The 24,447-nt window shown below is 64.5% G+C and overlaps 1 protein-coding gene across 1 annotated transcript; it reads right to left on the reverse strand.

Moving 5' to 3' along the window:
- On the reverse strand, positions 1,570 to 24,213 carry L1CAM (L1 cell adhesion molecule). Its single transcript, XM_003135494.5, is given in 30 exon segments — positions 1,570 to 2,805; positions 2,953 to 2,964; positions 3,071 to 3,143; positions 3,467 to 3,601; positions 3,976 to 4,131; positions 4,288 to 4,407; positions 4,498 to 4,671; positions 4,752 to 4,874; positions 4,963 to 5,164; positions 5,370 to 5,404; positions 5,407 to 5,484; positions 6,163 to 6,385; positions 6,562 to 6,632; positions 6,841 to 7,038; positions 7,331 to 7,441; positions 7,570 to 7,694; positions 7,899 to 8,055; positions 8,166 to 8,332; positions 8,450 to 8,561; positions 9,196 to 9,339; positions 9,471 to 9,602; positions 9,692 to 9,876; positions 10,010 to 10,121; positions 10,348 to 10,518; positions 10,627 to 10,749; positions 11,681 to 11,883; positions 12,050 to 12,155; positions 12,603 to 12,617; positions 15,303 to 15,494; positions 24,114 to 24,213. Coding segments are annotated over 29 exon segments (3,771 nt in total). The 5' UTR covers positions 15,379 to 15,494; positions 24,114 to 24,213; the 3' UTR covers positions 1,570 to 2,573.

Here is a 24,447-nt window from a genome sequence, read left to right on the forward strand (position 1 = left end):
CCACAGGTGTGGCCAAATAAAATACAATACAATAAAAAATAAAACACTAAACAGGGAATGCTAATATAAGCTGTGGACCTTAACTAATGGTAACAAACCACCATTGGATCATTAGGTGTAACCAACGCTGGCTGTTGCTAATGGGGGAAACTGCATGGGAATTCGACTCTCTGCTCAATCTTTCTCTCAACCTAAAATTGCTCTAAAAACCAAAGCGTAAGGATTTCTTTAACATCCAGGGAGGCAGGACTTTTTACGCTGCTGCTCCGCCCTTCTCAACAGCCAGCTTCCATGGGCACAGCCCCGAGGTTGCCCTGGCTCACGTTCTGCTGGCCCCACCCAGTGCCAAGGAGTCTGGGAAATGTATCTTCAGCCCAGCAAAGTTCCACTGTTACATAAAAACAAGAAGATATTGGGGATGAGAAGCAGATGCTGCGACAGGTGGAGAGGAACTGGGGATGATAAGAATAGATGAGTTTGTTTTTGTTTTTGTTTTTGTCTTTTTAGGGCCACACCGGCGGCATATGGAGGTTCCCAGGCTGGGGGTGGAATAGGAGCTACAGCTGCCGGCCTACACCACAGCCGCAGCAACGTGGGACCCGAGCCGTGTCTGCGACCTACACCACAGCACATGGCCACGCTGGATCCTTAACCCAGTGAGCAAGGCCAGGGATTGAACCTGCATCCTCATGGATCCTAGTCGGATTTGGTAACCACTGAGCCACAACGGGAACTCCGCTAGACAAGTCTTATGGAGGGTGCAGTCAATAGGAGCAGAGAAGTGAGCAGGAGCTGGAGGGGTTAAGAACCTGACATTGTCACTGCAGCGGCCCAGGTTTCTGCTGTGGTGCAGGTTCCATCCCCGGCCCTGGAAATTCTGGTGGCCAAAACCAAAAAAAGAGCTGCAGGGTCCTGTGGTGTTAGTCGTGAGTGTTTTTAGTGATGGAAACTGTTGCAGCAGGTTTGCCCACAGAACAGATCAAAAGGGCCAGAAAAGCTAGAGCTACAGAAAAGACCAGGAAGGAGTTCCCGTGTGGCTCAGCAGGTTGAGGACCCAGCACTACCAGTGCTGTGGCTCAGATTGCTGCTGTGGTGGGGGTTTGACCCCTGGCCTGGGAACTGCAACATGCCGTGTGAGCGCAACCAAAAAACCAAAGCGAAACAACAAGAAAAGAGATGGTGACAGAAAAGGCAAAGAAGACACAGCCGGAGAACCAGTGCTGATGAGTTTCGGGTTGGGGTGGGGGAACCTGATGCCTGGGCGGAGGGGCTGACCCTCCAACTGCAGGGCCCGGGGGTGGGGGTGGGGGCAGATTTGACGGTGGGAACGTGAGCAAAGAAATTCTCTTCGGGGGCTTTCTGGTGGCTTGAGTAAAGGTGAAACAGAGGCCTTGGCTGAGTACAGAGATCCGGGGGCGGGGAGAGGTGTATGAACCTGGCCTTGGGAAGCCAGGGGCGAGCTGCCCCGCAGGAATTCCCAGGGGAGGCGGGCTAGCCCTATGGGGCCACTTGACGTCGAGAAGGGCCCAGAGCGCTCTTGGAGGCCAGCAAACAGCAAATGACAACGATTCCTCTTTGTTTCCAGGTTTTTATTTGCCTTTTATAATTCTGATATTTATGTACATATATATATATACTTTTGTTTTCTGTAAAGGGCTCACCCACAGACCGAGCAAAGGCAGAGCTGGGACAACCAATCTTTCCTTTTTTTGAAGTTTTTTTGTCTGTTTTTATTTTTCCTGGGAAGGGATCATCAAAGCTAATTGCTATAAAACCTAGAAACCACCTAGAGAGACTCAGACATCTGGCTACACGCTAGTGGCATATGGGGAAGGGCGGGGTACAAACTTTCAAAGTCACGGTGTATTTACATTCCCAAGGTGGGGCTGGGGAGGCTGAGGAAGGGAACTGTTCAGACTGGGGTCCGATGGGGCTGCTAAGGGGTCTTGGGGTGCAGTGGAGGCGGGGAGAGGCCAGGGCCGGGGGGAGGCGCGCCTGCCCCGCACCTGGGCAGTGACGGAGGCTACTTGGATGTTGTCTGGTGGGTACCAAAGGCAGCGTGTGTATGGAACTCCTGAAAGCCAGCCGCAGGGCAGGGGCCGCGGGGGAGGGGCGCCGGCCGAGTGCGACACAGGCAGGTGGGGACTCTGGACTCTCCAGCCTGCCCAGCTCCCATCCCAGTCGGAGCAGAGATGCCCAAGAAGAGGGAGCAGATGGTGGGGACACTGAGTTCCGTCCCCTGTCCCAGCCAGGCTGGCCAAGGGATGGCTGGGGGTGGAGGTGGCAGCCCTGGTCCTGAGGAGACCCCTCCCGGGCCATCCCCGCCTCCTCTCCCCCAGTCGCAGCCTCTCTGTGCCCAAAGGCTGGCGAGGCAGCACCCGAAGGCTCCCGATGTGACGGCGACTGGCCCGGAGCTGGAGCCGAGCAGAATGTGCCCAAGAAGCGGTGCGGCCGGGTTTTGGCAATCAAGTGGGGACCGGGCGCAAGCCGCGGGCAGGGGGGTCCTGGCCTCTGACTCCCCGCGGCCCGGCCCTGGGCTGTGCTCTGCCTGGCCTTGCCTGGCGGGGACCCTGCTACTCCAAGGTCCCTGCGGGGTTGATGGGGGAGGCGGCCCCCGAGCTGTCGTTGCCCCCCGCCGCCTCCTTCTCCTTCTTGCCGCTGTACTGGCCGATGAAGGAGCCGTCCTCGTTGAACTGCACGTCCACGCTGCCTCCGTAGTCGGCCAGGCTGTCGTCACTGCCCAGGGGCTTGAGGTCGCCATTGAGGGACGGCTGGCTGCTGCCAAAGGCCTTCTCCTCGTTGTCACTGTAGGGGCAGAGAGCGGGAGGGGGGTGGGTGCTGGCCTGAGGGAGGAGGCTGGGCCACCGGCCAGGGCCACGCCCGGGCACCGGCTGTATCCCCGGAGCGTCTCTGTGCCCGGAGTCCGACAGAATGCCCCCAGCCCCGTCTTACCTCTCCAGGGACCTGAGGTCGCCCCGCAGCACAAAGACAGAGAGAGAGAGAGACGGGGTCAAGCAGGGACGCGAGAACCCGGGCGGCCCAGCGGGCACCTGCTCCCGCCCCAGCTCACCTGTACTCGCCGAAGGTCTCGTCCTTCATGGGCCGGGCCTCGGAGTCCACCTGGGTGTCCTCCTTATCCTTCACTGCAGACACAGAGAGGGCCAGCTGCCTCTCCCACCCCGGCCCAGCCCTGGACACTGGGCCCCCCGCCAGGCAGGGACACGAGTGAGGCTCTCCCTTTGTGCTGAGCACCGCCAGCCCCCTGGAAGCTTTCCAGGGGGTCCCCCCTGCCCCCACCGCGGGTCTGCGCACCTGCCGCCTCTAGGCCCCCTGCCTGCACCCAACACGCCATCGGGCCAGGAGCTCAGGGAGCGGGGAGGGCGTTTAGGAGACAAGCCCCGGAGCCGGGGTTACCTGAGTCCTTGCCCCCCTACCGCCCTCGGCCGAGCCCCGGAGCCGGGGTTACCTGAGTACTTGCCCCCCTTGCTGCGCTTGATAAAGCAGAGGATGAGTAAGACCAGAAGCAGGAGGATGATGGCGCTGACGAAGCCGATGAACCAGCCCTCAGGTTCAAAGCCGGCGGGAGGGAGGCCCACGCGGCCTGAGGGGGAGAGCGGGAAGGAGACCCAGGCCCCGGCTCGGGTGAGATGCGGGGGGGGGCCCCCGCCTCCCGAGCCCGTACCTCCGGCTCCCGGGCCTCACTCAGAGCCTCTGGCTTCGTCCACTCACGACCCCCATCCCCAGGGACCGGGAAGGGGTGGATAAGGGTGACACGCCAGGGCCGAGGCATGCCTGCGGGGACATGCTGGCGGGGGGGAGCAGCGCAGAGAGCGGGTCTGCTGTTGCCCCTCCTTTCTGGGCCCTAGCTTGGCAGCAGGTGGAACAGAAGGGCATTAACAGGGGTCATTTCAAGGAGAAAGTGAGCCAGGCCGGGGACAGCGGGCAGCCGACGGGGCGGTGCCGACGGGCTCTCACCGGTGCCGTTGGTCTTGACGGCCATCCGGTGCATGAGCACACTCTCCTTGAACAAGTGGATCTCGTAGTTGGTGTCAGGCTGCAGGTCCCACTGCGTGTAGGAGCTCTGGTTGTAGCTGATGTACTGTGGCAGGAGGGGCGGGCCCAGCTTCCCGTCTGCAGGCAGAGGGCCGGGGGGCTGAGCGCAAGGCCAGGCGGCTCCCGGGCTCCGCGCCACTGCCGCCGCCGCCGCCACCGCCGCCGCCGCCGTCACAGCCCCTTTGGGCCCTGGGCCCCCTCCCCCCCAAGCCCAGGGGCCCCTTGTACGCTCACCCCCCAGGGCTTTGAACCAGATCTGGAACCTGAAGTTGCACTGGCCCTCCTTAGGGACCCAGGACACCACGCTGTAATTCTCGCCAGCCATGGCCGAGATGTTGCCAAAATCCGGGGTCCCTGGGGATCAAGAGGAGGGCGTGGGACCTCAGGGCAGCCCAAGGCCCGCCCTGCCAGGCCCGGCGGCCTCGGCTGCCCTCTCCAGCTCACCAGAAAAGGCCATGGTGCTTCCTTCCCGCACGATGGCCTCGCCGGGGCCCTCCTTGGTGGTGGCCTGCAGCTGGAAGCGGTAGCGCAGGTGGGGGCTGAGGTTGGTCAGGTTGTGCGTCCGCAGCTCAGGGTCCGGAAGGTCAAAGGACAGCTGCTCCTTGCCCTCATCGTCCACTGCCACGACAGGCCAGGAGTCGGCTTGGGCCGCTCGCCCTCCCCGGCCCCCGCCCCCTCCCCCTCGGGGGCACACTCACGAGGGTGGTAGGAGAGCACGTAGCCGGTGAGCACGCCGTTGTGGCTGAGCGGGGGCTGCCAGTGCAGCAGCAGGCTGGTGTCCGACTGGCACTCCAGGTGCAACGCCTCGGGGTGTCCGGGCACTGCGGGACACAGGGACAAGGGGCAGGTCCTTGCTCTGCCCGCCCCTGGGTGGGGAGGAGGGGCAGGGGCACGGGGTGCAAAGCTCACCTCCCTCGGGGGTGCTGAAGCTCCTGCTGCTGGCGGGCCCCGGGCCCCGGCCGTTGAAGGCCTGCACCTCTAGATGGTAGGTGCTGTAGGGCCGCAGGCCTCCCAGGATGGCGCTGGTGGCGTTGGCAGGTACAACCACGTGGCCTTTATGGACGTGCCTCTTGCTGTGCTTCCTCTGACTGCCCTCCCACCAGTATGTCACCTGCAGGTGGACCCGAGGCCCCATGGGGGCAGGAGGCGTCTGGCCGTGACCCTGGGGCATGCGTTCCCCACGGCCTCCCAGGGGAGCCTTTCGTCCAACTCGAGGGTTTGCGGGAGAGCAGCTGGCAGGGGGCAGGGCCCATCCCCCATCCTGTCACTCCTGGTAGCCCAGGGATGTCCCCAGCCCCCACGCCTTGCACGCTTACATTGTATCCGCGGAGGTGGCCCTTGACCTGGCCGGGTCCAGGTGCCTCCACCGGACCAGCACGGTGCTTGAATTGAGGATCTGAATCTCTTCTAGCTCCGGGCTTGCCTGGGGGTCTGGAAACGGCCAGGGACATGGATGGGGGCTTGTGGCCTCCCGAGGCCAGCCCGGCATCCTGCCCGCCCACAGGGGAAAGGCGGGTTGGGAGCTTGCACTATGGTCTCAGGAGAAGAGCTTGACGGGGTCATTGGGTTAACGTCTGGTAATGTTCTAGATTCAAGGAAAGCAAAGAAGCAGGATAACCAGACCCCATGTGGAATCCTGGATTGGACCCTGGCCTGGGGGAAAGCCGGCACCAGCTGATACCACGGGAATAGAGATGCCGACTTGCTGATGCTAAGTTTCTCTCCGGATTTGCATGGCGACACTTCAGTCATGTAAGAATATCCTTGAGTTCCCGTCGTGGCTCAGTGGTAAGACTCCGACTAGGATCCATCCCTGGCCTGGCTCAGTGGGTTAAGGATGCGGCGTTGCCATGAGCTGTGGTGTAGGTTGAAGACACAGCTGGGATCCGGCATTGCTGTAGCTGTGGCACAGGCTGGTGGCTACAGCTCCGATCTGACCCCTAGCCTGGGGACTTCCATATGTTGCGGGTACGGCCCTAAAAAGCCAAAAGCCAAAAGCCAAAAAAAAAAAAGAATATCCTGTCTTAGGAAACGCCCTCTATTAGGAGAGGGGACCCGGGTCCGGGGCAGTTCCCTGCAAGGTGGGCGCGGGACCAGCCCAATACTCACAGTCCTCCCCAGAGTAGCCGATGGTGATCTGGGGCTCCGGGCCCTTGCCCTGGCTGTTGACGGCCTGGACCTTGATCTCGTAGGGCACAAAGGTGGACGTGTTGGACACCACCAACAAGGGGTCGCTCACGATCTGTTCCTGCCAGGCCCCCTGCGTCCCCTGAGGGCGCCACTGCACCCGATATTGAACCTGGGGCGCATTCCAGTCCATCCACCTGAGCGGCTGTTGGAGGGTGAGCAGAAGAGGAGCTAGTTGGTCAAGAGCCACTGCGCCGGCCTGCGAGTCGCCCCGGCCCAGGCTCAGGTGCCGTCACGCTCGGCCCTTGGCACCGCCAGGGATAGCCGCAAACCCCTGTGTCTCGTTCGGATGCCCGGGGTGAGCTGAGCCCGGGGCCTCACCTTCCACGTGACGACCATGTTGTTGGTCTCATTTCCTTCCCCCTTCACGTCCACAGGGTTCTTCTCCGGGGCTGGAAAGGAACGTGTTAAGACATCATCACTGTGGCCTCCTGCCAAGGCCGTGAAGGCTGACGGCCGGGGAAGGAATGGCCTCGGAAGCCAGCAGCCGCAAGGGAAGCCTGGAAGCAGAGGAGCTTCGGCGTGGTCGCTTCTGCAGACTCTCCTTGTGGCGCTGGGGGCGGGGGGCTGGCGTCTGAGGCCCCCTCCCACGGGGCTCACCTGCCTCCGGCGTGACCACCGTCTCAGAGGCCGGGCTGGGCTCCCCAGGGCCGTATTTGTTGATGGCGGTAACTCTGAAGGTGTAGTGGACATAAGGCGACAGCTTGAGGGTGGCGGAGGTCTGGTTCCCGGGCACCTTGCCCAGACTGTACCACTTCTCGGGCGCCATCTCCTTGTCCTCAAATTCAATGTCATACTCTGCCAAGAAGTGAACGGGCGATGGAGGAAGTGGTGCATGGCAACTGGGGGAGGGGTGGGGGGGTACAAAGTCTGGCTGTCCCTGCGGGGGAGAGGGACGGAGCGAGCGCCCGAGGCCCCTGGCACTTGCAGGCCCCGTGAGGAACCACGAGCCCCCAGACACAGGGGCCGAGGCTCCGTGAGGGGGGCAGCCCTGAAGCTGCAGCTCCGGGGTAAGGCAGGTCCCACAGGGACGGAGGGCTAGCGGGGTGGCGGGGAGGGAGCTGGGGGTGCCGTGCACGCCGCTTCTTACTCTCGATGGGGGCGTTGTGGTCGTCAGCCGGGCTCCAGGACAGGCGCACCTGGCTCTGTCGAAGCAGGTGCTGATCGGACACCTCCAGCTGAGGCACAGGTCCGGGGCTCCCTGAGGGCCACAGAGGGGGGATCTCTGGCCCACTCGTCAGCCGGCCGCCCCCCCCCCGCCCTGCTCCAAAGCGCCCTGCAGTGTCCGTCCGGACTCCCGTGCCCCCCGGCCAGCACCCCAGGACTCACCCACCACCAGGAGCTCTGCCCTGCTCTCCACCACGTCCAGCTTGGTGCTGGCCACACAGCTGTAGTTGCCCTGGTCGCTGTAGTCCAGGCTGTGGATGACCAGGCGCCCCTCCTCTATGAAGTACCTGGTGGGAGGGTGGGTGGGAAATGCTTGTCCTGCTGCTCCCACGGGACCCGCTGCTTTCTGCCGCCTGCGTTCTGCTCCCCTCCCTTCCCTGCCCCGCCGGAACCTTCCCTTCCCAGCGGGGCGCGAGGCCGGGAGGTCTGGACCTTGCACTCTTCCCGCCCCGCCCCCTTTCATCGAACCCAGGTTGGGGCTGGGCCCGCACTTGTCACTGTCGCCAAGCTCCCGGAGGTCTTGGCCGTCCCCGCGCCAGGTGATGCTGTGCTGCAGGGAGGAGTCAAAGTAGGCCTGGCACGTGAACGCCACCCGCGAGCCTTTCTTCTCGATCGCACTGCGGGGCCCCTGCAAGATCTGAGTGGCATCTGAGGGCAATGACAGGAAGGGAAGGTCACTCTGGGCTCCTCCAGAGACCCGGACCCTCCAACCTGGAGGTGCCGCTGCGCACGTCAGCAGGGCTGGGGTGTCATCGGACCTTTGACCTGCAGATTAGCCACAATGGTCATGTTGTTTTGGTCATTGGCGGCCTGGCAGAAGTAGTGCCCCGTGTCGTTGGCCTGGAGGTCTCGGATGCCCAGGGTCCCGTTGGTGTAGGGGAAGAAGCGCTCGTCCTGCAGCACCGTCTTGCCCTCCTTGTCCAGCCTGGCGCCAGCAGGGTGGACCTCGCTCAGATCGCGCTGGCCGGGCTCCCCAGCCCTCCCTGCTTCCCTGGGCCGGAAGAGGGCCTCGGGGTGCCCCGGGCCGGGGTGGGCCACTCACCACTGGACGCTGGGCACAGGGGCGCCGAAGGCCTTGCACAGCAGGTAGGCGGTGCTGCCCTGGACAGCCATGTACGTCTCGTTGTCTGGGGTGAGGATCTTGGCCGGCAGCTCTGCGGGACGAGCAGCCACGGGGCAGGGCTCAGGGCCACGCAGGTGCCCGGGCGCGCTCATGAGCAAGGCAGCTTCTCGAAGGAGGGCTCGCAGGCTCTGGAAGCTGCCGGTGACTCCAGCGGGCATTCTCAGGCCCCCGAGAGCCCTGCCCGTCTTCCTCCCTGTGCACCACACTGGCACTGCCAGGCTGAGTTTCTCTCGGCCTTCGGACGCACCGACCCCTCTGCCGCAGATGTGCCTCCCATCGCAGTCGCTCAGGTTTTACCAATTATTTGCGGCCCTACCGACAGCCTGCCTCTTCCCGGAAGCCTTCCCGGCCTAGCCCCGTCTTCCCCAAGGCTCCCGCAGAAAAGCCACAGGGCCGGCCTCGGCCCATCGCAGCCAGGGCGAGCCTCAGCTCAGTGGCATGAGCGGGGCCAGACCTCTCCCGAGGCTGCTTCTTCCTCTGGAGATACCGACAAGACCCAGCCCTTCTTCCCTGCTCCCCACTCCCTGCCCCACTGTGGGGAGGGCGGGCGAGACATGGGGTGAAGGCTCCGGGGAGGAGGGCAGTCGCGGGGGGGCGGCAGGCTCAGCTGGGGGGCTCCGAGGCAGAGAGGGGAGGGTGGGTGGGCCCAGCTGGCCGGCACTCACCGACAACATAGATGTAGGCATTGGCCAGCAGGAGCCCGTGCCGGTTGCGGGCCTCGCACTGGGTCACCATCGTGTCACTGGGCTGCACGTTGCTCAGGATCAGGGCTCCATGGTGGATCCGGTACTTCTGGTCCTTGGCCAGCTCTAGGGGGCAGCAGGCGTGCCCGCGGGCCCAGGGCAGAGCGGTGAGCCCCACCGGGGCCCCTCCTCTTCTTCCCCGCCGTCCCCAAGGCTCCCCACTTTCGCTCCCTGTCCCTGCCGGAGGCCCCGCTCACCCTCCACGGGGATGCCGTTGATTCTCCAGGTGACCTCCGGTTGGGGCCTGCCCTGCACTTGGCAGTCCAGGCGGGCCGTCTCTCCCGGCCCGTACAGATGGCTCTGGGGCTTGTGCAGCCAGTACGGGGCCGCTGCGGGGAAGGGAAGAGCCGCCCTGAGTTCCGGGCCCAGACCCTCTCCACCCCCGGGCGGGGGCTCCGGCCCGGCAGAGGCACCATACCCTCCACGGTGACGTAGTAGACGTGCCGGTCGCTGCCCAGCGGGTTCTCAGCCAGGCAGTGGTACTCGCCGTCGTCCTCCTCGACCACATTCAGCAGCTGCAGGGTCTTGTTGTGGTTCTGGTAGGTGACTCGGTCGGCGGGCATGGGGCCGCTCAGGCGCAGCCACTTGATGGTGGGTGTGGGGCTGCCCGGGGCCCAGTGCAAGGAGGCCGAGGAGGCAGAGAGCAGAGGGGAGAGAGCAGCGGCCGCTCAGCCCCGCCCCACGGCAGAGACTCCGCCCCCGCCCCGCCCCCCACCCCCCAGGGGCCCAGACTCACAAGCCCTCGGCTATGCACTCCAGGACCAGCGGCTGCCCCTGCAAGGCCACCAGGTGGCTGCTGGAGTTGGTGGGGAAGAGCAGGCGCGGCCTCCTGTCCATCATGCTGTTGGCTGCACAGAGACAGAGAGCGGGCGGCATGGCTCACACTTCCCTCCCTCCACCCACGAAGTTCCCAGGCTGGGCGACCCTGGACACCCCGGCGAGCCCCCAGGGCCTCAGTTTCGTCCTCTGCTCAAGGGACAGCGCCATCTCTGCTCCTTTGCTGTCTGCAAGGATGACCAAGGTGCCTCAGGCTGAGAGAGAAGGAGGGGGTGTATCCAAGCCCGTGGGACTCACTGGCCTTGACCCGGAGGTCAATGGGCTCCTTCTGAATGATGGTCCGGGTGCCAGGGAAGTGGGCGTGGCAGATGTAGTCTGAGTGGTTGTCCGAGGTGAGCACATTGGCAAAGTAGAGGTTGCCATTCTGGCCCATCGTCACCCGCTCATCCTGTTTGATGTGTAGGATCTCTGCAGGGGAGGCGGGGGGCGGGGGGAGGCAGAGGTCAGGACCCCCATCCCGGAGCACACTGCCCCTGGCCCGCCCACCCCGGCCAGCAGCCCCTCGGGGGCACCCACTGCTGTTCATCCAGTAGATGCGGAGCGGCTCTGCGCTGGGCGGAGGGTGGCAAGGCAGAACCACCGACTCCCCTTCCTCTACCTCGACAGGTTTCACTGTCTCCTTTGGCCACTTGGGGGTACCTAGAGGGGACAGAGAGGCTGGCACTGTGGGTCCCAACTCTCCTCCTGGTCAAGGCAGGGCGGCGCAGAGGAAAGGAGGAGGCATCGCCACGGGGGTGAGAGGACGGAGCCACGAGGAAGCGCGCATGAAGGAGGCGGGGAGCAAGTCCACTGGAGGCTCGAGGCCCAGACTGACACTCCCCCCAGAGGGGAGGACGGGCAGGAGCCAGATGGTTGTGAAGGGTTAACTCTCCCCAATCCTCAGCTCCCACCAGGAGGACAGGCTGAGGTGCAGCGTTGGGGGAGGGGAGCTGCGTGCGGAGGGATGCTGGAGTCACAGACCCGTCCATCATCCTGACACGGAAACCATGGCAACGGTTCCCAAGGTAACTGGAGGGGCAGAGAGGGGAGAGGAGCACAAGCTTGGGAGGCAGAAAGCGGGGGGAGGATGGAATGCAGAGGGAAAACCCCAGGGAAAGGGCGACACAGATAAAGACAGAGCCGGAGAACAGGAAGGAGGGAGCCGGAGAGGCCAGGTGAGAGGTGGAAAGCAGAGGGGCCAGGCGACAGTGATGGGGGAGGCGGAACGAGGTGACCCGAGGAGCAGGAAGTGGCAACTCGGGGACGGACACGGGCGGGAAGCCAAAGCCCAGGCGGTGGCTCAGGTGGGCTCCATCCTCCACCCTCAGTCGGTCACCAAGCCCGGGTCCGTGAGCATCCCCCAGGCGGCGGCCCCGAGGCCAAGGGGCAAAGCAGAGAAGAAGAGAGGGCAGGGGTGGTGGCGACAAGCAGGGCGAGGAAGGAGCAGGAGGCTGCGGGCAGGCGGGCGCCCAACAGCCCGCTGAGGGGGTGTGGCTCCCGGCCTGGACTCCCTCCCACACGAGCTCCCCAGACCTGTTTGGGACCCTCTCACGTGCCCCAGGCCCTCCCTGGTCCCCGTAGTGCCTTGTACCCTCAGCCATGAGCTGGATCTCGTGGGACATGGCGGTGCCCAGCTTGTTGCTGGCAAAGCAGCGATAGGTGCCCTGAAAACTCTGCGCAAAGTTGCTGTTGTTGCCCTCCATGGTGAAGGAGCCGGAGTGGGGCGCCTGGCTCACGGTCACACCCGGTTCCTCCTTGGGTTTGAAGTGGACGCCATCCCGAGTCCAGCGGAACCTGTAGGCAGAAAAAGGCTCGGAGGGACGGGGCCGAACCAGGCCGAGGCAAGGGTGTGACCCGCCGGGGGCCCCGGGGGGTGGGCTGGGACCGAGGAAGGCGAGGGAGACACGGGGACTGGCGCTAAGGCCATCGGGCAACAAGGGCCCGGAGGCCGGTCACTCACTGCACCGCAGGTTTGCCGCTGGCCTCGCACTTGAGGCTGATGTCGTCTGTGGGGAAGACGACCACGCGCCGTGGAGACTCTTCCGTGATGACAGGTGGCTCCATCACTGCGGATGGGACGGGGAGGGCGGCGGTGAGGACAGCTTCCCCCCACCCCCATTCCATCGAGAGGGCAGCAGGCTCCAAGGGGCTGCGGGAGGAGGAAGAGGCGCGGCCTGGCCCATGGAAGGAATGCAGGAGACAGACAGACTGGAGGGGGCCGCTGAGAAGGCTCCAGAGAAAGCAACGGGAAAGAGGGACAAAGAAAACAGCAACCACAGAGCCAAAGACCAAGAGCCAGAAACCAAGCAGGGCAACGCCTCACAGGGAGCAAGAACAGCCAGGCTGGGCCGGACGGGAGAAAGCCGGCCCGGGGTTCGAGGAGGGAGGCTGCGGCCTCCAGCCGGAGACAGCCAGGGCGCCACCCAGGAGCCAGCGCAAAGGGGAGCTGAGCCCATGGGCACAGTGGCAGGGAGGGGCCTTTTGGGAAACGCTCCGCCCCTCGCCCAGCTTACCGTGGTGGCCTTCATCTGAGACATCCAGGCAGCAAGGGAGAGAGGGAGAGACATGCTGGTGGCCGCCCCAGCAGGGGGCCGATGGCGGAGGGAAAAGTAGGGAGTCAGGCAGACACTGCTGGGGGAGGGGAGGCCTGAGCGGAGGTGTGACCTGGGGACACAGGCCCGGCTAGGGCGGTGGCAGGTCAAACCCGGACAGGACACGGCCCGGATCACCAGGCTGGAGGTGGGGAGCCAGGCCTGGCTCCAGGGGGCAGGGACAGAAAGGTCGTGCCTTGAAGGTAACAAAGAGTGGGCTTTGGACAGACCTTGGCATCCTCCTGGCAGGGCCAGAAACGATCCCACCCCGCCCCAGCCAGGGTGCCTGGGAAGGCCCGGAGGCAGACAACCCGCAGCCAGGGCACCCGCCCCGCTCCAGCCCACTTCCCTCCTAATCCAATTAGCGCAGCTCGGCGTTTTCAATTACGCAGGCCCAGCCGTCAGAGCCCCGCTGCCCCCTCCCCTCCGCACCCTCCCAAAGGCCCTGCTGTATCCAGGTTCCATTTTCTCCCCTTCCTTCCTCTCGGCATGGAGCCGAGGCCAGAGCTACTGTCCCCAAGGCCGCGGGACTCGGCCTAGCACCGGCCAGGGTGGCTGTGAGGCGGGGGAGAGAGGACAGGGAAGGCGGGGGCGGTGCGGGAGCCGTGGGCTGCCTCTAAAGGCTTTGTCTCTGCAGAAGACCCCGGTGTAAGGGCCCCCAGGAGACAAGAGTCCCCAGGGCGGGCTGGGGAGGGGCCCGTGCCGGCAGCCGGAGAGCAAGAGACAGCGACAGGGATGACAGGACCGGGAATCAGGAAGAGGACAAAGGGCCTGGAGGGGCCAGGGAGGCAGAGAGCTGGAGGAAAGCTGCCAACAGGAGGCCCCAGGCCGCCCACCACATTGTATCGGGGTCAGTAACAAGTGCCAGCCGGCGCCCAGGGCAGCCCTCGACTTGCTGTGGCCTCCGACCTACTTCTCCTTCCTCTACCCTGCCTTCCTGCAAGGGCCCCTGCCGCTCCGCACGCGGCCGCACCCGGCCCAGTGGCATCGCCTGGGGCGCAGCAGGGCCAGCTCAGGCCCAGGGTGAGGCCCGCAAAGCAACTGAGAGGAGATGGAGGGGGAGGAGGAGCCCAGGTGCGTGAGTCCGGACACGTGTTCGGAAGCGTCGGGCGGTGCCGCAGGGACTGTGAGGTCGGCCAGGGTGCCGGTGGATGGGCGTGTGTGCTTTACATTCAGGGTACAGTTTTGCATTGTACACCCACCCGTGCTTGCGTGGATGACTGTGTTCCTTTGCATCTAAACCTCTCATTTGTGTGTGTGCGTGCGTGTGTGTGTGGGGGGGGGTGTGATGTGTGCGCATGCGCGTCCCTCCTGTGTGTCATCTGGGAGTCTCTGGGCCTGCTTGGATACAGGTGGCTGGTCCGAGTCTACCCACGTGCTGCTCTGTGTGCCTTTGCAGCAGGGGGGTCTGCACAGGGGTGACCGCATGGAGCCCCCTGTGCGCATCCGCAGAGACACCCCGATCTTTCTGCCCGTCAGCCCCTCTCCACCTCCTCCATACCCTCGCTGCCTCCCCAATGCCAGGGGCCTTCCAAGCTCGCCTCCCTCAACCCCTGTCCCATGCCTAGCATGAGCAGTCTCCCTCCCCAGCCCCGGCTCAGTGACACTGGTCTCCAGGCAAGGAGACAAAGGCGGAAAGTGGGGGAGGGATTGGCGCTATCAAGGCGCAGACTCAAGATATACAAACGCTACCCCGTGAAAGGCTCCGCAGCCAAGGCCAACAGGCACCGTGTGTTTACACACTCAGAAGAAACACCATCATAGTAATACGCATTCCACACACAAACAGGTCCTCACATGCACACACAACCAATCGCGTTCAAGTGTTTACAGTCAGCTACCTACGGACCTTCACACATGCAACCAATAAGGAACAGTTACAGTGACTCACAAACTTAGCCATACAGGAAATCAAAATCACACTCGGGAATAACGACACTGAGTCAATCACGCCACCTACAACCACACCCACAAACACATCATCTGTCCAACTCACGAGCATACACAAAAGCTCCGTGTTCAGTCACGGCCCTCTAGCCGCATTCCCCAACACCCATGCGCCTGCCCCGGACCTCCGACAATCGTAAAGCTCCAACAGCCCCCCCCCTCCCCCAACCAAGTTGCAAGGATGCAGAAGGCTTCTGGGCCTTTGCAAGGGGTCTTTTCCTGCTTCAGTTCACAGCTACCAAGGACCCCCGAGAGGATCACCCAGGTCAGAAGCTGGAGCAAGGCTTGAGTGCAATCCTTCAGGCCGGCTCACTGAGGACTAGGGATGGCTCCATCCCGCGGCCCGCCACACCCTGAAGGAGGGGTGAGGCGTCCCCAAGGGGAGCCCAGAGGTCCGAGGAGGCGGGGCCCGCGCCATCCCCGCTGTCCGTGGTGCTGAAACCCCAGCAGCCTTCCCGCGCCTCCGGCCCCTGTCCGCGGTGCTGACACAGGCGGCCGCTTCCACCTTGTCCTTCTTTCCAGAGGGACCGAACGTCCTGGATAGCTCTTGCCCACTCCATGCCCACAAAAGGAGGCGTGAGGGTCCGGAGCGCGGGTAAGACCAGAAGGCAGAAGATAAAGAGAAGCCCAGCGCCGCGGCGAAGGGAGGCGCCCAGGCTCCCTGGGATTACTCACATTCCTCGGGGATCTGGATGAGCAGGCAGGGGCTGCACAGGAGGAGAGGCCACAAGTACCGCAGCGCCACGGCCATCTTCCCGGCGGCGCCGACGGCTCGGCGCAGCAAAGCCGGCCGGGCTCGGCTCAAGCTCCGGCGGGAGGGAAGGGGGCTAGTGGACGGCTTGGGGAGGGAGCTGGGGGGTGGGGGCACTGGAGAGGGGAGGAGGGGAGGGAAAGGTAGGGGAGGAGAGAGAACGGACGGAGGTTAGCGACCAACATCTGGGGGAGCCTGGGCTCCTGGCCCCTCCCCCAGCCCCGCCCCTGGCATCCGGCTCCTCCATCCCTCCCTCCCCCACCTTAGAGAAGGAGACCTGGAAGACACTGCAGAGGCTGGGCCTCCAGGTTGCCGTTCCCTCCCTTCCTACTCTCTGTCTGTGCCTTCTCCACCAGCTGCCTCTCTGGCACCAACTTGTTGCCCCGATCCGTTCCCCTGGGCATGCCACAGCTGCTCTGTGTATGCTGTCTTCATGTGTGACTCAACATCCCAGCAAGCAGGTGCCTGTGGGCATGAGTGTGGATGTGGATCTGCATGCAGCCAAACAGGCACATCCGTCCATCTGTGGCTGTGTGTGTGCGTGCAGGGGCACGTTTCCATCTTTTCTGGGCGGGGGATGCACTCATGAGCAGGCGCGTGTACGGGTCTGCCAGCTGTGTGTGTACACAGAATGTGTGTGTGTTTTCTCGTGTGTCTATCTATGGAGGATACATCCTCATGCCTGCTACGTGTGTGCAGACACAAGCGCACATGCGCACATATGCAGAGAAGAGCTCTTGTCAGTCTCATCACTGTGGGTTTCAGAGCCAACTCATCCCTGGGTGCTGTTCAGGCTTTAAAAGCTGGCAGGGGCGGGCGGAGCTTGGGACATGGGGCAGGGAAAGAAGGAGAGGGGCCCAAGAAGGCTGCATTTCACAGAACAGGTGGAGGGAAAGGAAGAAAGCAGGGGGAAAGTGGCAGGGGGTAGGAAGGTGAGAGGCCCCTCTCTGCAGGCCCTCAGGCTCCCGGTGGGGGCAACAGAGGGGACTGTGGCCTCCCCTCTTCCAGATGCTCTCGGCCAGGGTCAGGGCAGGGGTCAGGGGAAGCTCTGGGACAGTGTCTGGCAGGCCCAGCTTCTCGATCTTTTACTGAGTGTTCAGGGCTCAACTGATAATGCGTCCACTCCAGGCCCAAGTGATGCCTGCCGCGTCCACATCCCACCAACACATGAGGGGGCTCCCCTGCCAACAAGTGAAGAGAAGACACTCCCAAGAAGACAGGTGCTTTTGACCCCAAACAGGCAAAAGTGTGCAGAAGAGATGAGTAGGGGAGGGGCGAGCAGGGCGGGAGCAGGTCTCGGGTGCCAGGGCTTCACCAGGTCCATCCTCCCTGCGCCCAGCCAGACCTTATCGGAGGGTAGACCAAATCTCACCCAGAACGCTGAAGGCCGGGGCTGGGGGAGGCCTGGAATGCCAAGCCAAGACATCCAGACTCCGGCAGGAGGCAACCAGGAGCCACAAACTGGCCTTGTGTAAGGTGATCTGGGAAGAGCAGTGACTTCGGCAGCTGCTGGGGGGGCGGGGGGCGGCAGGGCAAATGGAGGGTGGCGAAGAGCAGTCAGATTACAGCTCTCTGACTCCTCACCCAAAGCTGGAGGGGGAGGTGGAAAAGCCCAGAGCCGGTCACCGTGGATGGGCTGAAGGCCAAGAGAAAGACTCGGAGGGTGGGACGTGGCCAGAGCCAAGCTAGGGCCCCGAAAGGAGGAGCAACAGCAGACCCGCTCTGCCGCCTTCCTCCACAAAGTCCACGTGAGCGGGGTGGGCCCCACGCTGCCTTGGCCTCGGCTTCAAGGCCTGTAGGAAGCAGTAGGCCACTCAGATCAGAGGGCAGGCGATCCAACAGCAGCCTTGGCAGCTCCGAGTGCTCTGGTCTTAGGCGGGGGAAGGGAGGAAAACAAGCTCAAAGGCAGATCTTCCCGCACCCTCCCTTTGCGGGAATGCTGATGGCTGCCATGCCAGCACCTCCATTTGTCCTCCGACCTAGGTTCCCAGAATGGGGTTGGGGGGGTGTAACGCAGGTGTACATGCAGGGGAAATACGACAGCCTCAACCGCTCCGGTCCCAACTTCCACCGTCCCCCCGTATCACCACCCAGCTCGCCACCTTCCTAGGCACTCAGACGGGCGGGAGCCAGAAGGTGGCTGAGGCCCCCGACAGCTGGGAGGGGGCTCTGCCTCCTCCCCTCCCACTGCTGCTGGGTCTCTGATCTCTCCCCATTCCTCAGGCAATTACAGAGCAAGCAGCTCAGGTTGTCAGCTCAGCAGGCCCCCCGCCCCCCCATCAGCACCTCCAGGGGCAAGGGAGGCGGGGGAGTGCTTCACAAGCTGGTGTACAGATGGAGCCAAGGCCATGTCTGCGGGGGGCGGGGGGCAGGCTGGGGGGAGACTGGAGGGTGACAGACAGGGTGAGAAAGAGGCAGGAGGGAGCAGGAGAGACGGAGACGTGGGGAGGGAGGGCAGGGGATGGGAGACAAAGACGGATGCTGGACCACCACAGTAGCCAAGATGGAGAAATCCAGAAACAGAGACCCAGGCAGGGGGGAAGGAAGAGAAGAGGGAAAAGGAGTACAAAGGACATGAGGCAGCCGCAGAGGCACTAATGAGAAATGGCCGAGAGAGCAAGACAGTGAGTGGGGTGTGCGCGCGCCTATGCGCAAGACCAGAGGCGCCTCCTCCTTGTCCTTGGCCCTGGGGGGTGTGCCAAGCGGGGGGGGGTCTGGGAAGGAGGGAGGGTCTGGGGAGGAGGGGAGCTGAACCTGAGGCAGAGGAGGGGGCTTCTTGGGCTTGGAGGTCAGGTGGGTGAGACAAACAGAAGGCGGGGAAGCTGCGCGCCAGGACCACAGACAAACAAAGCCCACAAGCGGCAGGTCCCCGGCCACTTGTGGCACGGAGGCAAGGGGACGGTTCTAGACAAGACGAATGCAGCACCTAGGGACCCCACAGGAGAAGAGGGAGAAGCACGCAGGGACAGCAAATCCCTCCAAGACTGCGACTGGCATGGAGTGCGCAGTGGCCCGGCTGAGGGGGTGCCCAGGGAGTGTGTGAGTGCTGCGGGCGGGCGGGCGAGCAGGGCAAAGCAGACGGAGTACCCCCGCCCCAGGCCTCACACACTCAGGGGGGCAGGGAGGGGACGAGGGTGTGGCTGGCGCGTGAGCCTGCAGGAAAGGCCGAGAGGGACCCCGGAGGAGCCCCACCCTTGGCCACACCCTCAGTCCCTCGGCCAGTCCTCTCCTCTGGTCTCCGAACCCTGACGGAGGTGGGGGGCACTTGGGAGGGTGCGGAGCCAGGCTGAGACTTGGAGTGGCTGCTTTTCTCCCAGAACCCACACACCCCTGGGAACCTCCAAGGGTGCCCTGTGTATGCCCACCGCACACGTGCCTGCCAGCTCCCAGGTCCTGCCCAGTCCTCTGTGCCCCTCCCATCTGACAGAGATGCACCTGCCCAAGGAGAAGTCCCAGGCAAGCCCTCCTGCCCACTGTCTACTGACGAGGGCATTGCCCTGGGACCCAGCAGGTCCAAGTGCGAGGCGCGGGGGGGCAGGGGATGGGGGCAGAGCTGGGGACTCAGCCCAGGTATGCGAAATGGTCCCAAACTTGTAGGCTTGGGGGTGGGGGCGGGGGCTGGGGGCACCTATGCCGGGGCTGTTTCCTCAGCAGGGCTGGAGGGGGCCTTCCAGCCTGTCGGTGTGTGTATGAGGATGTGGGTGTCACCCACACCCCAAGCACTGGGTTCCTTTAAGGCTCCTCCTCGCCCCCCCCCCCCCCCCCCGGCTGAGGCTGGCGGGTTTCCATGGAGATGGAGCCAGCTCCCTCCTCTGGCCAAGTGGGGAAGCCGAGAGGAAAGCTTGCCGCAGCCTAATGGGTTATTTAGATAATACATAAAGGCGGCTGCTGGGAGGGAGCCCCACAGGTACCCGGGACCCCCGGAACTCTTGAAGGACAGCTGCCCAGTCCTCCGTGCCCCCTGCCTCGCCCGCCCCTAAGGGAGAACAAGCCCCGAGCCCCCTCCGGGCTGCAGTCTCCAAGGCAACAACAGCTCACCTGTAATGGACCATTCTCCTCGCAGGATAGGGAAGGGGCGGGACCGAGGTTAACCCTTTGTGGGCGAGTGCGGAGAAGCGTCTCCACTGGGAGAGGAAGGAGGATTTCCCCATCATCAGCCCCCTCCCCATCTTACTAAGTGAATTCGTGGACTGCACTCACCACGGGCCCTTCAGGGACTCTTCTAAACCGTGCCACATACACTACTCAACCCTGAAAATTACCCTGGGGAAGGAGCGCTAGCGTTCGCCCCATTGTATGGTGGAAGAAACTGAGGCACAGACTACTCTGGGGGTCAGCTCGCCCCTCCGGCTGGCATTCCCAGAGGGCCTGGGGCCCGGACAAGGGTGGGCTCCGAGTTGCCCTTCGCCCTGGGGAAGGGCCTATTTGCCAGGCAGATGGCAGGCAAATGCGGGCGACTCTTGGGAGGGAACTCTTGGGAGGAGGCCACGAGGAAGTAGGATGTGACCCACATCACGCCTCAGCCCAGAGCGGGAACCGTCCCATCCCTCGACCTTGGCCTTTATGCGACCCCCCCAGCCAAGGACACTGTGCGGGGGAAGGCAGGCAGCTCTCCTCCCTGGCCATCCAGAACCTCGGGTCTTCTGACTCCTTTCTCAAAACCACGAAAACCCTTGGGTGCCTCAGACAGCGCTGAGGGACAGCATGCACTCCCTTCACGTGAAGAAGGGACAAGTGGGGCCCGGAGAAACAGAGGCCAAGGCCCCCCCAGGCCCCAGAGCGCAGCCCTGTAGCCAGGTCTCCCATGCAGGGTTGGGGAAACTGCCCCCTCGCCCCCTCGAGGCGCCCCCTCTGGCCCTGGAAAGTGGGCTTGGAAGGAGACCAGAAACCCCCAACGGGAGAAAGAACCTGGCACCGAAGGGGCTTTGGGGCCTGGGCCTGCCCTCAGGACCCCAGAGCCGGCAGCAGAAGAGGCCGGCGGTGCGCAGAGGGTGCCAGGCAAAGGGGGAGCTGGGGGGGTGCTGGCCCACCCCAGAGCTACCTCTGCTCAGACCGGCCAGCCCCTGGGGACACCTGGCCCAAGTCAGGAGGGGCAGGGGGCGCCTGGAAACAGCTCAGACGCTGCCAGGCTCCTCCGGCCCCCTCGGGGCTCCCCATTCCAAAGGGTTAAAGGGCAGAAGGGGCACAGGAAGCCTGGGGACGGACAATGGAGCCTCTGTCGTCCCCTGGGCCTCAGCATTCCTAAGGCATGAACACAGGCGGCCAGGGGAGGGGCCAAAGGGCCCCCCCACCATGAGAAGCCCCCACATCAGGCAGGGGGCGCAGCGGCCTCCGCGGCCACCACCAGCCCCACCCCTTCCCAGCGCAGGAGCACACACTACACACACGGATGCACACATGCAACCAGATATCTAATGCCCACACATGCAAATAGCAACACGAAGCCACGCACACCCCACGCCCAAGGCCGCCCCTGCCCTACTCGGCTCTGAACGCTTCAGAGGAAGAGTGGCTCCTGGGGACTCAGCGCCTCCCTTCAAGCTCCCCCATCAGACCGACAGGAAGACGACAAGCTCAGAAGGCCTTCTTGGCCGAGGGCACAAGGCCCAGGACAGGCCACCCTCCAGGGCCACCCAATCCCAAGCTGTCACAGCCGCCCCTGCGGGGTGGGGGTCAGAGACTGGCAGGAGCTGCCGAATGGCAGGACGGGGGCGGGTCCTCCCTCCCCACTTTCGTGACCCGCGGGCAACACGGAGGGTGTGGGCAGTAGCCTGAGGCCTTGGATGGGGGGGGCAGTGGATAAAGAAAAGCTTCTGGAAAGACCAGCACTGCAGACCCTCCCCTTCAGAGGAACTCCCCCCCCCCCCCCCCTCGCCTCCTCCCTTTCTTGGACCACAGCCCCTAGGAAGCCACAAAGATCCTGTTGATACGACTGGGGAGAAAACAGGCTGGCCTGCCTCACTGCCCACCCCTCCGTCCTCTGGCTGGTGGTCCCCAGGCAGCCCCCTGTCCACCCTCCAGGTCAGACGAGGCCCCCGGGGGAGGTCTGGGCCCTAGGCAGAGAGCCCAGGGCTGAGGCTCAGAGCCTGGGGCCAAGCTGGGACAGGAGTCGTGCAGGGAAAAACAAAAAGGCACCTGGGGAAGGTGGGGCAGGAGAGGAGGGGAGTGGGGGTGCCCCCCCCCCCGCAGGGCAGGGAGGAGAGAGGTGCCAGCCTGGAGCAAGGGGAGGCCAGGGGGAGCAGGAGGGAGGAAGCCCCACCCAGCCAGGCGACCTCAACCCAGCCTTGCCCCTTATGGGGGGTAGGCAGGGCAAAGATGGCAGAGCACTCGGGACCTCAGAGGGGGGATTCAGGGCCCCTGCCTCCCCCATTATCTGAATCACAGAAGGCAGGCGGAGCAGGGCAGTGGACTGCGGTGCGGGCCAGGCCTCTCTCCCCCAGAGCAGGCCCTCCTAGGCCCAGGGCACACCCAGGAACCAGCCCCCTCCTCACCCCAGAGCTGTTTCAACCTTTTGCCAAGGAGTCAGGGAAAAGCTAACAGCACACCTTGGGCCAGGCCCCACACCCCACTGCCAGAAAGAGTGCCCCAGGTGACCTGGCCAGCAGCAGCCGTTCAGAGTGGCAGCAAGGACCGTTTGCCTCAAAAGGGACCTTGGAGATTAATGAGTCCGAACCCTCCCATGACGGCCAAGAGGGCTGACACTCAAAGTGGGGGAAGGCTGAGGGTCCCACAGCCCCGGTGCCACCAAACGGTGTGCACACCCCGGGCACCTCTGCCCACTGGAGTAGGCCTTGGGCAAGGCCTTCCTCAATCCCCGCTGCCCCTTTCCCTGCAGATAGTCACCAAAACCAACCCAATACCCCTCGAAGACAAAGCCGGTGCTGGTCCGGTTTGGTTTCCTGGGCAGCCCCGAGCCCGGCCTGAGCAGGCACCTGGCGGTGAGCGGCTGCCCACCCTGTAGGCCATGAGCTCCTGCACTGGGCGGAGCTGTGAGTGCCGCCGCTGCCGCCGCCGCCGCAGCCTCTGCTGTGCGGGGGGCCAGGGGAGGAGCCTCTGGGCAGAGGGTGGTAGCAACCCAGGGAGACTGAGGCTGGGGTGTGCCGAGCGGGATTCTCTGGGTGGTCCCATCACCAAGGAGCCTTAATTTCTTTTGTTCTTTATATTTCGAGCTTCACCTCCGCGGGGATCACACACACAGAGACATAAAGAAGTGAGAAGTGGAGGAGAGAGGCGGGGATGCAGCAGAGAGAAGCGGCTAGAAGCTGGGGATCCCAGCCTCAGCGTGACAAGAACTTGCTGTGTGGCCAGAGTAGCCAAGAGCCCCTGAAAGCTAGGGTGGCCCATGGGTGTGCATGTGGGTGTTGCATGGGCACTATGCCAGGTGAGAGACGGGGCCAGGCTGAGCCCCATGGCCGGCAGCAAGGAGCTGATCAGAGGCGAGAGGCCACTCTCTGGCCCTGCCACCCCACAGGGGACAAGAAAGATGGGGCTAGGCAGCAGCTCACGGGAAGAAAGGCTGACTGGCTCGTACGCAGCCACCGTCAGGGCCACGTGAGTCAGCAGAGATAACAGGGGCGGTCCAGAAGCCCCAGCCCGCTGGATGGAGTGAACTGGAAGCAGGGCATCTACCTGGAGGGGGTGGCGGGCGTCCCATTTCTTGGGAGGGGGGGCAGATGGTGCTGGGCCTGTCTCCCTGAGACGGGCAGTGATGGGCAGGGTTCCCGATACCCTGTAGGGGGCAGCAGGTTGTACTAGGCTCTTTGCAGCCCCTGCCAACCAAGAACCCCCCCAAAATCTGCCCTAGGCAGGGAGGAACGGGAAACTCGGACTCCTCCCATAACCCAACAGCCAAGGAAGACTGGGCAGTAGGTCAAAGACCTGCAGGACCCCAGCCCCTGAGGCCCTCCCTCCCCCTACCTGATGGACCCACATCCTACCCCCATGTGCACAGATGCCCACTGGTGGGTTCCCAGGCCACCCTCACCCAGTGCACCCTTTCTTGGTCATCAGAGCCTGCAGGAACTGAGGCTCCAGACGCACCCTTCACCTCCAGGGCAGGAGACCCTGGTCTTGGCGCAGGCTGGAGGGAAGCCCCCAGGAGTCCAGGCTGGGGTTTTGCAAGAAGGAAGAGAACAAAGCCCCCCCTCCCACCTTGGGGCGGAGGGCCAGGCAGTGCCCAGCCCAACTGTCTCCCCTCCCCCCCACTGCAGGGGTGGCTTAACCCCGTCACCCCTCGACCACGCAGGCAGCTGGATTTTCAGCCAAACGGGGCGGCCCTCCACTGGGGAAGAGGGGCAGCCACGCCCAGGGCCACACCCCACGATGGCCGAGGATGGTCGGGGTGGGGGGGGCGGGGGGGTGTGAATTGGGTCCATCGCGCCCCCCCCCCACGCACCCAGCCGGAGGGACGTGCCAACTTCAGCCCCCACCACCCCGTACAGACCCTGCCCGGCTCCCCCCCGGAGCAGCCCTCCCCGGGTCGGCATTTGGGGCGCCGCCCAGGTACCCTTCACCTGTCGGGCTTCAGCCCCCGGCCTCCCTTCCCGGCCCGGCTGCGGTCCTCGGGGCCTGGAGCTGGGGGCCCGGGCCTGGGTGGGGCTCTGGCCGCTCCGCCCGTGGTCCCGGGGTGGTCCGGGTGGAGCTCCCCGGCCTCGCCCCCGGGGCAGGGCTGGGACGGGAGGCTCGCGGCGCTGCAGCCGGGGGCCCGGGCGCGAGGGCAGGTCTGCCCGCCTTACCTGCGCTGCGGCCGCCGCTCGGGCTGCCCGCCCAGCCTCCGCACACGCCGGCCTCGGACCCGCCGCCCGGCGCGTCTGCGATGCTGATGCGCGGCGGCCGCGGCGGCGGGGCGGGGGCGGGGCGGGGCGGGCGGGCTTGCGCGCGGGGGAGGGGGGAAGGGGGAGGGGGAGGGAGCGCAGGGGAGGCGGGGGAGGGGGAGTGAGATCACCTCCCCGGCCGCCCGCCCCGCCCCGCCGCGCCCCGCCGCGCCCGGCCGCGCCGCCGAGCGGGGCTGCCGAGCCGGGTGCGGCCCGGGAACCCCGGTGACCTCCTCCGGGAGCTCAGTGGGCGCCC

The sequence above is a fragment of the Sus scrofa genome, chromosome X, assembly GCF_000003025.6.
Source record: "Sus scrofa isolate TJ Tabasco breed Duroc chromosome X, Sscrofa11.1, whole genome shotgun sequence".
NCBI classification, from domain to species: domain Eukaryota; kingdom Metazoa; phylum Chordata; class Mammalia; order Artiodactyla; family Suidae; genus Sus; species Sus scrofa.